General features: G+C 44.2%; 1 protein-coding gene across 2 annotated transcripts in view; it reads right to left on the bottom strand.

Annotated features, from left to right (window-relative positions):
* Positions 1-6,079: 6,079 nt before the first annotated feature.
* Positions 6,080-14,075, bottom strand: part of ntn2 (netrin 2) — a 42,856-nt gene continuing 34,860 nt past the window's right edge. For both annotated transcript variants that reach the window (XM_029456710.1, XM_029456711.1), the window contains exons 6-7: positions 10,756-10,830; positions 6,080-10,655 (exon numbers count right to left, since the gene is read on the bottom strand). In XM_029456710.1, the coding sequence (XP_029312570.1) occupies positions 10,270-10,655; positions 10,756-10,830 (461 nt within the window). In that variant the 3' untranslated portion in view covers positions 6,080-10,269. The remainder of the gene's footprint in view (positions 10,656-10,755; positions 10,831-14,075) is intronic.

Here is a 14,075-nt window from a genome sequence, read left to right as displayed (position 1 = left end):
ATTTAATAAAGAAATAATGTGTTGGCCAGTAAGTTGTCTTCATCCCATCTTCATGTCAGCCATACAGTTTCACATCCCAAGCTAAACTTCATTAGCAGCGCCATATGTTTAAAACGATCCAGATATGACATTATTTACACAGAGGAAACCGTGAGGCACCACCACTAACCATATTCAGTGTAAAACATGATTTAAACAGGTTCACTGAACATTACGATGGAAATAATTTGTGTAATGCATTTTAATCAGGCTTCCCGGATGCAAGGCCGAAGTTTACTGTTTTTAAAAGAGGAAAAGTTTTTGGTCTTGTTATGCAGCCAGTGGTTCTGAGTTTCTGGCCTATTGCACTGGTTTGGATTGTTTTTCCAGTCACTCGTGTTTGCATAATGAGGTACCTTTTCTTCCGCTGCAATGAGCGCTAGAAAGTAACGATTTACCAACATGCCGCACCACTCCATAGCTCGTCGACATTCTGCCAAGCATGACTCTTTCATTATGCCTGTCAGGAGGAAAAGGAAACCGGAATGCATCATGCCAGGATGGTCCTCGCCTGCATCTGGATGCCCGTCGAACATGTCGTGTGTGTCTTTAAGTGCCTAGCGGTCTCAGTCGGCATTGGTAATGCTGAGACTAGGGTGCCAAAGTAAATTGAGATGGCTTCCTGGTTATACTACATGCAGCCATGGCCATAGCTTGGCTTCAGCCAATACCGCTCGAGAAACAGGAGTAGAGGACAGGAAGTGTGGTTTCCTCTGGTTTTACAGCACCATGTCAAGCCGTGGGTCCTGCACAGCCCAGCTAGCCACTGAACTGTGACACACACTCATAGGAATTTGCCTTTATTAAAAATGACTGATCGCAGCCTCACTCACTCATTGTATGTATATTCTGGTGTTTTGCAAATGCTGAGGTTGTTATTCCTGTGTAGCCTTGTCATAGGCGGAAGGCTCTATATGCTTTTCTTGCAGTTAAGAACCCTCCATACAGTTTTTTTGGCGTCCATTTCTGCTTCAACCAGAATCTAAATGCAGACACAAGTGACGCCTCTATGTCATGAAAACCAGATCTAGTCCTTAGCTCTACCATCACGCTAGCGAGGTGTTTTATTGGCTTGCGGGCGTGGCTGCCGAGTGGCATCTGTCATCAGAGCGTGCCCTCGCTCTACGCCAAGGTAAGTTTATTTGGTTTGATACGTGGTGTGCTGCCCATATTTTCACAGGTGCCTGTGTTGTTGAACCAAGAGCCTGATTCCTGCTTTCCCTGGCAGACACAAGGCCCTGGTTGTCCAGAACTTCCTCTGGTGGACGGGGGGACGGGTGGGAGGAACGATGCCCTTCTGCTCCCTGAGGAAGCATTCCACTTCAAAATGTCCTCTCTCTAAACCCTACCACACTATCCGCCGTAATCGATCGCTTTGGGTTGAGCTAATGTTTGTGTAAATGAAAATGATTGGTGTTAATGAGAAGAAGAATTTGGGACGGATTGAAACTGCTTCTGCGATACTACTCTGGAGTCACAGCGCACTCATTGTGTCAGACACAGCAGCACAGTTTGACATTGGTTTTAATACTTACCAAGTCTGTAAATGACAAGACTTTATTGGGCCTGTGAGTGATTGAATGTCGAGACTGTCAAAACGCAATAGAAAAAGCAACATCAACATGTTTCATTTCAAATATCCATGGCCGATTTAGACATAGTGGAAGAGTAATGATCGAGGAGCTGTCGTTGGCTGTGATGGGTCTCTGAGTTGAGAGTCCTCCGAGCAGAACCGCGTCCTGGTGAGCAGCTGCCGTCAAGTCACGCCACAGCTGGGGTGAGGCTTTGTAGAGGGAGGGGGGGAGGTTTAGCTTTGCTTGCCCTTTTTATAACCCAGTGAGTCGGGTGATAGTGAGGAAAAATCTGTCACATGCCTGTTGATGCTGATCTGGAATCAGATGTAGATGTTTTGTTGCCTATGAGGAGACGATGCTGTCTAGTCATGGCCTAATTCAACTCTGGAAAGAATTAAAACACCATTAAGTTTCAAATGCCCCACACACACACACACACACACACACACACGCACACTTTTCCCGATATTTTCTCCGATCCAATTGAAGTTGATATACAACGTGTACAAATGTTAGAATGCTAACACCCCAAATTTAGATGGTGAACATGGCGAAAATGATCGACAATGCCGTTTTATTTGTGTGGTAATGTCATTTTTAGGAGACCAGGCTGCTCCATGACAATAAAATGTACCCAGAGGCTCATCTCAGCACCAGATCTCCACTCCACGTCTGACTGTCCCAAACGTAAAGACCACAATTCCCACTGGCATGGAAAAGCCTCCAGGTCCTTTTCATGAGAAGCGGACGCAGAGGAAGAGAAAAAGTCTCAGAATGGAAACTTCTAAGAGGAAAAAGGGGATGTGTTTTTCACTGGGGGGTAATGTTGGCCTGCAGACATCGAAGCATGACTGCAAAAGGCCCAGTGAACTGTGGAGCTTGATGACATCTCAGTCTGGACTCATCACTGTCATCTCTGGAGGGAAAGGCCCCTGTCTTAAAAAAAACCCCCATCAAAACCACATAGATCACTTTTTACACATTTCATGAGCCGTCTCAACCGCTAACTCGCTCTTCCCATCTCGTCCTCAGCATGTCATGTGGTCTCTATTCCTTACGTCATTCTCTAATCACTTTCCTTTCCTCTCTCAACCTTTTTCACCTAACCCAGCTTGCCCTCTCTTATTTTGAACCCTCCCCCCCTGCTCTGTCTCTCTGTCCGTCTTCAAAGATAAGTAGGCATCCCTCACCTTTCAAATAACATCACATGGTAACAATCAGAGTGGGCTTTGGCAGACAAATTAGGGCAGTTAATGTAGACCGGAGATCAGTGCAGAGGCGGGGAAGCTGGTACTAAATGCCAACAGATGGGGTCTGAAGTGGATCGGCCCAGACCTAACGCAGTAACGGTACAGTATAGCCCAGGGGTGTAGAGCTGAAAGAGGGCCTGAGCCTAGAGGAAAGAGGAGCATTCTTACTAAATCTACTTTTTTATTAGACAGAAATGGAAGAGCATGGAAAGAAGTAGAGAGAAAAGTTTTTTCAGCCAAGAAATAACAGTTTTTTGTTTCGAAAACGATTGAACTTGGGTCTTATCTGAGATTAAAATCCATCCAGAACCAGAGTTTTTGGAATAAATGCTTCCTCCAATCATCCCACCCCGGTTCGATTGGACTCGGCAACAAAACATGTCTCTGTCTGTCCTTTTATAAAGAAACTGTGTATATGTATTCCAAAAAATGAGTCAGATTTATGTTAAACCCAGCTCGCCCCCTGGTTCACCACTGAATTATGCATATTTAATCAAGTGTTTGGCTGGACGACCAATGGGACTCAAAGCCAATTCAGCATGGACACTCCTCACATGGCACATTTTCACCAATCAGTCTGTCATCACTTGTACAAATATGAATGAATAATGCTCTCTGAAATCTACTAATTCAGAATACATTTTTCCTATAAAATGTGGGACTCATCATAGGCTGCTCTGAGAGCATTTCATTTTTATATTCCAGTTACTCTGGTTTGATGAAGCATACGTCCCGTATAGATGATTAATTGACCCTTCACACCGGATCTAAGCAGGGAGCGCAAAGTTCTCTCCATCCGTCATCCAGTCCAACTTTTAAAGAGCGCGAGGAGAATTATCTTTTTGACATTCCTCTCTCCTCAGACCTTGGCAAAATCAAAGCCAAAGACGCTCTCTGATTTCCGTATCCAACCTTTATCCCAAACCCGAAATGCGTGCCCCGGGCTTGATCCTGAAGTAGCCCACCACAGTCAGATGGAGCATTCTTTGCCAAACACAACACTGCAAATAATTCTTTTTTTATACATCATTAAAAGTGTTTGTGCTCACATTGAAGTAAGTGAATGTTTAATAATTACTCAGCCCTAAAGCCAGGATTGTAATTCTTGAAGCAAAGCTATTAAAATGTGCCGTAATAAATGAGACGACTCACGAAGAGCTTACGTAAAATGCATCAGTGTAATTTCTATTTGTCCATCTGCACACAATCCGCTTTTTGTGATCACCTTAATACATGGGCAGCACACACACACACACACACACACACACACACACACATTCCTCTTATGTTACAGGCTTTGAAGAGGCAGACTCATCCCCATTTTCAACAGTACCCAATCAAACACAGAGCTGAGGGGCGGATTAGGAGCAGGCTTGTGCTGCACAATGCTCCTATCAGGGACCACACTGGTTTTAAATTACCCCCTATTCCTCACTCATTTTCAATCACTCACTGGCCCAATAAAGTTTGTTTCTCCAATAAAAAAAGACCAACAAAGGAACACTGAATCCCAGTTTTGTGCGACAGCAGCCCCTTACAATCCTCGACACTGTGTGTGCTTGTGTCTGGAAAATTGACCACGAGTCTCATGCATGTGATTGGCCCATTTGTCAGATAGAAGATTGGGTTTGAGAAGAAGACATTTCCTTTTGGAGCCATGAAATGTGCTTTTGTTTTAGTTTAAAATGGGAAAAATGTAAAGATGGAGAGATTGAAGGATGACAGATGTGCGATGTGCAGAGGTGTGGTCATTGTCATGCATGTTGTCAGCTCCAGAGGGAGCGGTGTCTCTTCAGCCGACAGCTGGTTTCACTCAGAGGAAAGACATGCAGCAGAGAGCGAGAGAGAGATCAGACCTTCACCACTGAATATTTATGATCTTGGTCCACACAGATTTCTCGCCACATTTTTTGCGGTTTCCAGTGGGGGTTAGTACTTGGTGACCCACACACACTCACAGACAAGCATACATGAGTGTTCACAGATACGTTCAGATATTCACACATGCTTTCGCTGTCTCCAAGGGGAACGAGATGGGGGGGGGGGGAGGGTCGAAGTAAAAATAGAGGAAATAAGTCATAGAGATCATTAAAATGGAAAGTCGTGAATGTGGTGAAAAGTGAAAAAGAGAAGATTTAGGAAACAGACCTACACACACACACAGAGACCCCATGCTGGAAAATGCCGTTGTTGAGCTTTGAAGCACAGTGGTAATGAGGCTCCATTTAAAGCCAATGAAGCCGCTTTGGCAGCTTATGAAAGCACGATTGGTAAGCCCCCCTCGTCTGCCGCTGGGTGGTGTGTGTTTGTGTGGATGTGTGTGTGAGTGTCAGTAGGATAGGGAGGGGGAAGAATGGACAGTATTTGGCCAGATCCCCTTTGCCGTTTTCTAAGAAGCAGCTTCTCTCACAGACCAGTCGCTCTCCACAGCTAACACTGAAGTGGCTTCCCACACACACTTGAAGTTCTCATCATTGAGTTATAATGTGTGGCAATGTCTCAATATAACTTCGGTCCAATATCTCAGTCCTGCCACAAGCTATGAGACGGAGAGACAAGGAGAGGAACACAGGCAGGCTGACGGGAGGCCAGGATGTCCAGGATGGATGTGTTTGATTCAGAGACATATGTCATGGTCCGTGTGTGTGTGTGTGTGTGTGTGTGTGTGTGTGTGTGTGTGTGTGTGTGTGTGTGTCCAGACAATTTCAGCAGCCTCTAGTCTCAAAAGCTTGATGGCCATGCCTGGGGAGAGTGATGATAAATGGTTGCTTTCCTGTAATTTACCTTCAGCAGGATGGATGGAGCTGGCCTGTTTGGTTAGAGGGTGGGGAGACGAGGAGAGAGGAGACTGTAGGTGAGAGACGAGGGGGGGGGGGGGGGGAGAAAGCGAGTAAGGAGTTTCCTGCTTTGGAACCGACTCTGGAGTTGGGTTTCCTCAGAGGTGAGGTACACATTTGAGTGTGTGTGTGTGTGCCTAGCTGTTTATTTACAGAGCTTTAGCTCTTGCTCTGTTCATATAGGGGAGCCCCTCTCCCCAGTGCTCTCCCCCTTCAGACCCCAGTCTAGCCCCTGTGAGTGGAAACACACCGGAGCAGTGCCCACTGTATGCGAGCATACTTTCCAATAGGAGACACACACATATCAATTTGACATCATTTCCGCAGCTCAGGCTAATGACTGTAATTACAGAGACAGATGATCAACACAACACACAGCTCATTAACTAATAATTTATTTTTTTATCATTTAGATTAAAAAGTCAGTGGTTCATTGCCTCAGAGGAAAAATGTACAAGGAAGACTTTGATATAACAGAAGTGAAGAGCAGGACTGAACTGAGGGAAGAATCCCTTTCCCCAAGAAAGACAACGTGTGTGTGTGAGTGTCCCAGGACAGTAATGTAAGAGAGAGTGGTGGGTTGTTGTGTCAGTTCCCGCGCCTCAATGGGAGAGGGTTCGATCAGCCCGCGTCACATTTGCACACGATCCTCCTCAAAGTCATTTACAATTGGGCGGTTGTTGTTTGGAAACAACATAAAACCAAAAAAGGAATACATTCTGTGTAATATCCGAACCACGTATTCTGGCCGTGATCACAAAAGCATATGTTTCTGGTTTCCACATCCATATAACATCATCTGGTTTGTACATCCATACACGTGAGTCATCCCGGGCCAAGGGACGCTTTTACGAAAGACAACATGAATGGTAGAGGCAGTTCAGTACATATTTACAACATTAAAAATGTGTCAAGACTTATTAAACAAGGCGAAGAGGGAAGCGAACCAGAGAGAAATGGGAATCGGGGGGGGGGGGGGGAAATGTAAATGATAATTCTTCATCATTAGCTGTTCAGACTCGTCAATGCAAACATTAAACAGTGACCAAACTGAGAAGCTTAGTGCCGCTTCAGATGAGAGCTCTCTCAAATCTCTGCACCTTCAGGTCATGTGCATCACTTGTTTACTCGGGGAATTAGACAAACACACACACGCACACACACACACACACACACACTCACACACACCGTTGAATGCTATAAATGCTGCAAAGAGGGGAGGGAAACAAAGCAAAGCAGTTATGGCCTCAGTTCCACTGCCAAGCTGCTGGGCTTGTTAACGTAAAACAACAGGACGGCTCTCCCTATGAGGCTCACTAAATAGCTTTCACAGGACTACGCTTCCACCCCCCAAACAACATCTGGCTCACTCTTACTTCTTATCTTTATTCCAACATTCAGGGTGGGCACTTGGGAGCCAATAGAAAAGGAAAGAAGGATTTTGTGCCTGGAAGAAAGATTCAAGGACACCGCAGTTCCTTCGCAGGTTTGTTGGGCGCTTAAGAGGTTGAGCGCCAGAGAGGCCTCACGGGCACGTACTCTGACCATCAATCATAATGTGTCACGCCATACTCACATACCGGGGCGAGGAGACTGGTGCTACTGTAACACCACCTGTCTGACGGGCCACTGCGGACAGCCAACGCACAAATAATTGACTGTTTGGTTCTGCATTTTTGCGAATTTCCAACGGTGGGAATTGTGCCCCGGGCGTAGTGCTGTCTACACTTTCTATGATACCCACGTCTGTAATGCATTATAAACATGTGTTATAATCAGCTTGTATCACTCAGAAATATTCATATTCAACACATTATAAAGCATTTTATAATTACTAATAAGGTCAAGCATCATAGCGCTTCTTACTCGCTTTACTAGGATCATAGTGTATTATAATTCCCATAGTTGTAATACATTATGATCTTTAATAATGCATTAAAAGCACTGTTATAATATATTATAATGTGGTTATGAGTTACCATAAGTGGTCATTAATTGCTTTAAGTGAAGTAAAGTATTTAAAATCAAACAATAATAACTTAAGAATACTTATAATAACATTATTATGCATTATAACAGTTTTTATACAACAACAATGGGAATTATAATACTCTGATCCTGTGAGTGACCAGCAATTATAAAGTATTATGACCTTACAAGTCATAATAAAATGCTTTATGTGTTATGATTACTGTTATAAAGCATTATTAATACGTATGAGTGCTTATAACTGTAAGTACACAGTGCTTTTATAAGATTATAATGCTTTATAAGTATGTTTGTAATGCATTATACACATAGAAAGAGTTACCAAACTTTTGTCATCGCGGCGGGTGATAATGAATTTTGGTTACAGGTTTGTTTTTGGATAATATAATCAAAACTGTCAGATAAGCATGAAGATCCACAATGATTTGAACAACATCCTGCTCAGAGTTTATAATAGCATTAACTGTCATGACGTCCACATTCTTAAGCTTGGTGACATTATTTCATAAACACTTACAATCAGACCGTACACATGCGTGAGTGTGTTCTTCACAGTTTGACATACATTCTCGGAAGACGTGAAAACAAGATCTACAGCGCGTTACAGTAACGCCGCTGAGGAGTTTTGGCAGCCTCGTTCTGCGCTGTCACTTATCTAAGACACTGAATACACAACATGCAAAATGGGTTAAAAGAGAGAGTTTGGGGAGGAAGGTGGCTGACACGGAGAAGAGAGCAGAGAGACACTTTTGGAAGAATGACAAACCAAACATACCGCCGCAGCCAGAGGAGCGTAACCACTCGCTAGCATGACATGCTTGTCGGCACACTCGCTGCTACGCTAGCTTGACGTGCCCCTCAAAACTGTGTGTTTATCTTGTACTCTATTTAAATAAATTCTAATGTGCTTTACAAAATGAAATAACAGCAAAAGGCAGATTAAAAGCTTGAGAGCAACCAGACGGGTCTCTCTGTGGTTTTTGTTGGTCCTGACTTCTATAGTCGCTTAATTGAATTTAAAAACTGACTATGCTTATTTGGCAAAGGATGACAGGGACTGTGTGAGGGTAGGCAAGTGGGGGGAAGATGACTTGGGAAGTTTTCCTTTGGATCTCGATGCTCACTTTTAGTTTAGTTCTTGCTCTGCTCACTGTAAGGTTTTGATGGACCAGCAAAAACCACAAACATGCAAACATAACAAAGCACATGAGGAACGAAATATGATCCTCTCATGTCAGAATACAATCAGTGAGCACTAAAAACTTTCCAGCCTCATTCATTTTGTCAAAATACACTAGAGAAAAACACGATTATGTTGTTTATCCGACTTTGTTTTCTTTTTACTGCATGAAAAGGAACTCTCGTTTCAATCTCTTATTTCGGCAAACAAAAGTCTGCCAGTCCAAATGTTCAGACATTTAAATACAAAGAAATGACAATGGCCACACAGCAACATCTGGAAGGCCACTACCGAGCGGAAGACATTATCCATAAAGCAAAAAAAGTCTCCTTGGAAATATTGGTATTGTTCTGAAATTCCAGCCATTTGTCCACACCGCTTAATCTTTCTTCCAGAAAAAGTGACAAGCAATGAGTCATGATGGTGATGCATGACTTTATAAACCACTCATGAGAGGGACTAGTGGTGAAGAGGCACAGCCCCGGAGGCCTGGAATGTGACTCACACATGGTGACAGGGTTTGTTCTGCCTAAAATGAAACAAAAAGATATATCTCAAATAAGGATATGGCTGGGATATGGATGGATGAGATACAAGTAGCCACACGAAGAATATAAACTCTACTATGAGCAGTGGCATCGAATACTTGCAGATATAAGAGCCTACACGAGCAGTGTGTTCTGTGAGGGCTGTCTGGCTGCAGCAGCAGTGGTGGTGAGACTGAGGTTTGCTGTGGAAAACGTCCCTGCAAAGGGAGCCCTTGGTTCCTCGCGGGACAAGAGTTTCATAGTTACAGTCTGTAGACGTTACTGCAGAGACTCAACATGTTTAACGGCAAACGTTGAAAGGTTGTCAGGTGTTCCAGCTCGAGTTGTTTCAACAATGAAACGTGAGGAGGCTGAGGATGTGCGGCTTGTCTCGTTGCTGAAATCAGTCAGTGACAAACACTGTTGAATAAAATCCTCACAGAAGTGTGTGAAGTGCGGTTTTTTTATACGTCAAACAAAGTGGCAGGAGACCGTCGGTCTTGACAGGAAGCGGAGGCTGAGGGTCAGGGGGTCGTAGTTCGGGGACGAGTGGACATTTCCGCTGTCGTCGTCGAGGGAGGGAATGGCGTCTGCTTTTGTCTACACTTCATACCCTTTTTAATGGTCCCTTTTTAAGGCAAACCAATTGGACAAAAAAAAGACATAACAAAGAACCTTGAAAAATAAAAAGGAAAATAATTATACAATATACACAAAACGTGGTCCTTAAAACAGGTAGGGTACATGCAGTCTTTCTAATGTGCAGTGTTCCCGTGATGGCGGGGGGGATGGGGGGGGAGAGGGAGATCGCTAGGTAAGGGTTCATGAAGGTGGGCGATGGAGGGAGAGGTAGGGCTGAGCGCTGCTTTCTCATCACGCTTTGCTGCACTTCCCCTTCTTCTCTTTGCGCTGGAACTTCCTCAGGCGTCTCGTCCAAACGTCCCTCCACTGGATCACCAGGCTGTTCTTATCGGCCATTAAGCCGATGCGCTCCGCCCCTGGACTGGTGGCTCCGCCCCCGCCCCCGGGCCCGACCCCTGGCCCCGTCCCCGTCCCGCCGTCGCTGCCGCCCATCACTAAGAATCGTTTGCTCATCTGGATCTTGGGACATTTGCAGGCCAGGTCCTTCATGTGTACCCACAGGATGTTGTCGCCTCGCTTCATGGGCTCTCCGCGGCTCTTGTACACAGACACCAAATTAACTGAGAACTTCGCCCAGTCCCCCACCGTCTCCATGTCCAGCACGTTCACTTGCACCGCTGCAGACACATTCATAATAAAGAAAAGCACACTCAGGTCAACTAGTGACAACACAGTGTGTTTATTAATTATGGTTGATCATTAATTCTGCTCTCTTACCGTAATCCTTTTTGCAATATTTCTTCATGTTGATCTTCAGGTTGCCCTTCACTGGTTTACAATAGGACTCGCAATCTGCAAAAAAACCAAGCACACCCCACATTCAACCGGCTGTCTCTTAACAATACTTACTGGCACTCAGATTACACACATAATGGGACACTTACACACAAGTTTACATTTTAGGACGCACTGTTTCATAGTGCATTAGGAGCTGCGTACACGTGTGTAATGTAAAGTTAGTGTGACAAAACACTGTAAACTGTTATGTGCTGTGAAACCACCAAGAAACACTCAACAGCATCAAAATAAATCACTATGTGCCAAGGTTGTTATAAACACATATGTACACTGTAAGATGTAAAATGTGCAGTTATTTACTGGCAACAATTATCCAGTTGCTGTATATCATACCACGTAAAAGTTAGTTTTAATTATACTGTAAAATGATGTACAGTATTATACTGCATTGTATCCTACCCTCGCTTTATCTATTAAACGCAAGTAACATTTTCTCTGATGTTAAAACTTACAATAAAAAAAAGATGTTTTTCACGGTCAGTTAGTTTTACTGTAAAAAGAGTGCATTAATAATCTACAGTTACTTTACTTTATATTCACTGACGGGGGGCCGAAGGTTGGATAATGTTGAGCTTGGTGCTAAAATACACCTTCTGACAAATCACTGGGACGCAGGTTGAAGCATACCAGAGTAGTAAAAAGTGTTCAGTTTGACATGTTTTCGGGGGGTCTTGAGAAAAGACAGAGCGTGGTGGAAGCAGGTCATGGCTGGACCGATGCGAGGAGACCTTGGCTGCCAGTGTGACGACGGAGACCACACATTGGATGGATGACCTCCGCTGACCATTCAGAGGTAGAGCCGCCAGTGATGAGGTGTTATAATTACGATGGTGACAGTTCAAATGGACGTCTTGGCTGAGGGACCAATCTCAGATCTTTTCTTGACTGACTCTAACACCAGCCTTGGTTTGGTTTAGTTGTCATTTATCTAGGAGCGTCTTCTTTATGACTTCGTCACACGGTTACACAAATATGGAACAATTCTGCTCTAATTTTAGAAAGTCTAGAACTTGAAGCAACAGGCTCACATCTCTTGACTCTATGGTGCAAAGTTTACCTTCAACCTTAATAGCAAATCACAATAATAGTAGAATGCATGTGTAAATGGTGTTGACAAGAGACAAAAGAAAGCTGGAGATAAGTTAGGTCAGATAGAGCACATGCATCTCATTATTTCTCATGGTTTGTTTCTTGCGACCATGGAACAACATTAAAAGCTTTGCTTTCTCTGTGATCCCGACATTCCACGAGCGGAGAGCAAAGGGACTAGAGAACAAAGAAGAAAATGAAATGAACTTTCGAAAAGCAGATGAAAGTGCTCATGCTAGAAATCAATAACAAGAAGCCTTGATATATTGTATGGCATTGCATTGCGTTTTTTAAAATTGTGCTCATGGTAACTACTGCTACTGGAGCTGTGACAAGAAAAAGAAAGAGACACCGTTGATCATTAGCACGGCTCTACTGTACTTGACTGGATGCCACTGGGTTTTATGAACCGTGCAATATTGGATCCACTTATTTCAATTACAAAACTACGAGGAGGACACAAAGTTCTGAAAATGTGGAGAATGCCAAGAGGGTCCTATTCCAACATGGTTCTTGTCAGTTTTAGGGAGGGGGCACGAGAAGCTGACCATGCCGCTCGCCTGGAATGTCGGGGCATGGAACTGGAAAACCACATGCTGGACTGGTATCTGCGGTCAGGCCTCTCATTGCCTTCAAGAGGAAAAGCATTCAGTCATGTTGCTTCCCAAAGCAAACCAAATAAAATAGCTGGATGTGAATTTCCCAAATTAGAAAGTAAAAAGTGGTCGTGAGAGAGAGGAATTACGCTTTTCGGGGGTTGCATGAGAGTCGGGGTGTTTCATCATTCATTTTTTTGGGGAGGGGGGGGAGGACGGATGGAGCAATGGAAGGAGTGCAGGAGGAGAAAGAAACAGGGGACCAAGGAGCCCATAAAAATGTCCAGGAGGCTTGGCTGTATATCAGAGTGCCGGAGATTTTATTAGCCAGAGAGAGGAGAGACAAGGAAGGAAGGGGAGAAAGAGAGAGCAGATGGCAGCTTCCAATAACTTCGAGACAGGGTGACTTTAAAAAAAACGATGATTGGAGGTGTAGATGTGGACGGGTTCAGAGGTGCAGGTGTGAATGGATTTGTGTGTCGTACATTACTCGCATACTTTAACTAAATGATGTTAAATATCATAGCGTGCTTAAGGTCTTTTTCATTATAAATGCGCATGAGGTATTTCATGTGCAGATCATTATCATGTAAGCGTGCATGCAAATGTCACAGTACATGAGATGTGCATGGATTTCATTAGATCACTGCCATAGTGTGTGTGTGTGTGTGTGTGTGTGTGTGTGTGTGTGTGTGTGTGTGTGTGTGTGTGTGTGTGTGTGGTATCCAGGGGTTGGCCTAAAGGTATCAGTGGGGAAACGCTGGCTAGGAGACAGTGTGTGTTTTCCCATGAATGAAGAGTCACCCACTGCTGGCTGTTCACCTGGAAAAACTCTCGGTGAATCGCCCACTGACCCAGAAGACCGGCCCACTGAAAACACTCACAATTGGTTCCAGGGCTCTCGATGCCCTCGTTCCCTTGAGCCCCTCTCACTGTGCCATGACAAGGACAAATTGCACCGACCGCCCCTTACACAAAAACGTTTTGGGGCCTTGGGTTTTCTGATGTTTAAGCTCCTTCTATGGGAGTTTAGGAAGGAGAAAGATGGGGGGGGGGGGGGGGGAAATGCTCTGGTGTGTTTGGTAGAGCCTGCGGTGAATTGGCGATCAACAACTATTGTGTTCCAAGACCCCGTAACATTTTCCCAGGGAAGTAGTAAACACAAGACTGTGGTTTTATTTTGTTTTTCGAAAAAGTTCAAAGGATCAAGCAATGAGAGGAAACAGAATGAGAGACTTACATTTACCGTCTCGCGGTGGTAAGCCGCCGTTAGCCAGGCACGGTGCAGTTAACATCAGTGTCATCACTTTATTTTATCCTACTAGACATTTGTGTGAAATTGGCGTATCTGCAGTATGAATTCTTGAGTTATGACCAAAAACGTGTTTGGTGAGGTCACAGTGACCTTGACCTTTCACCACCAAAATCCTATCAGTGGATGTTTGTGATAAATTTGAAGAAATTCCCTCCAGGCATCCCTGAGATATTCCGCTTCACGAGAATTGGATGGTGCGACGTACGTACACCGAAAGCGAGGGATACAAAAAGTATTAT

The sequence above is a fragment of the Cottoperca gobio genome, chromosome 19 (assembly GCF_900634415.1).
Source record: "Cottoperca gobio chromosome 19, fCotGob3.1, whole genome shotgun sequence".
NCBI lineage: Eukaryota > Metazoa > Chordata > Actinopteri > Perciformes > Bovichtidae > Cottoperca > Cottoperca gobio.
This window is presented reverse-complemented; position numbering and strand designations above follow the sequence as displayed.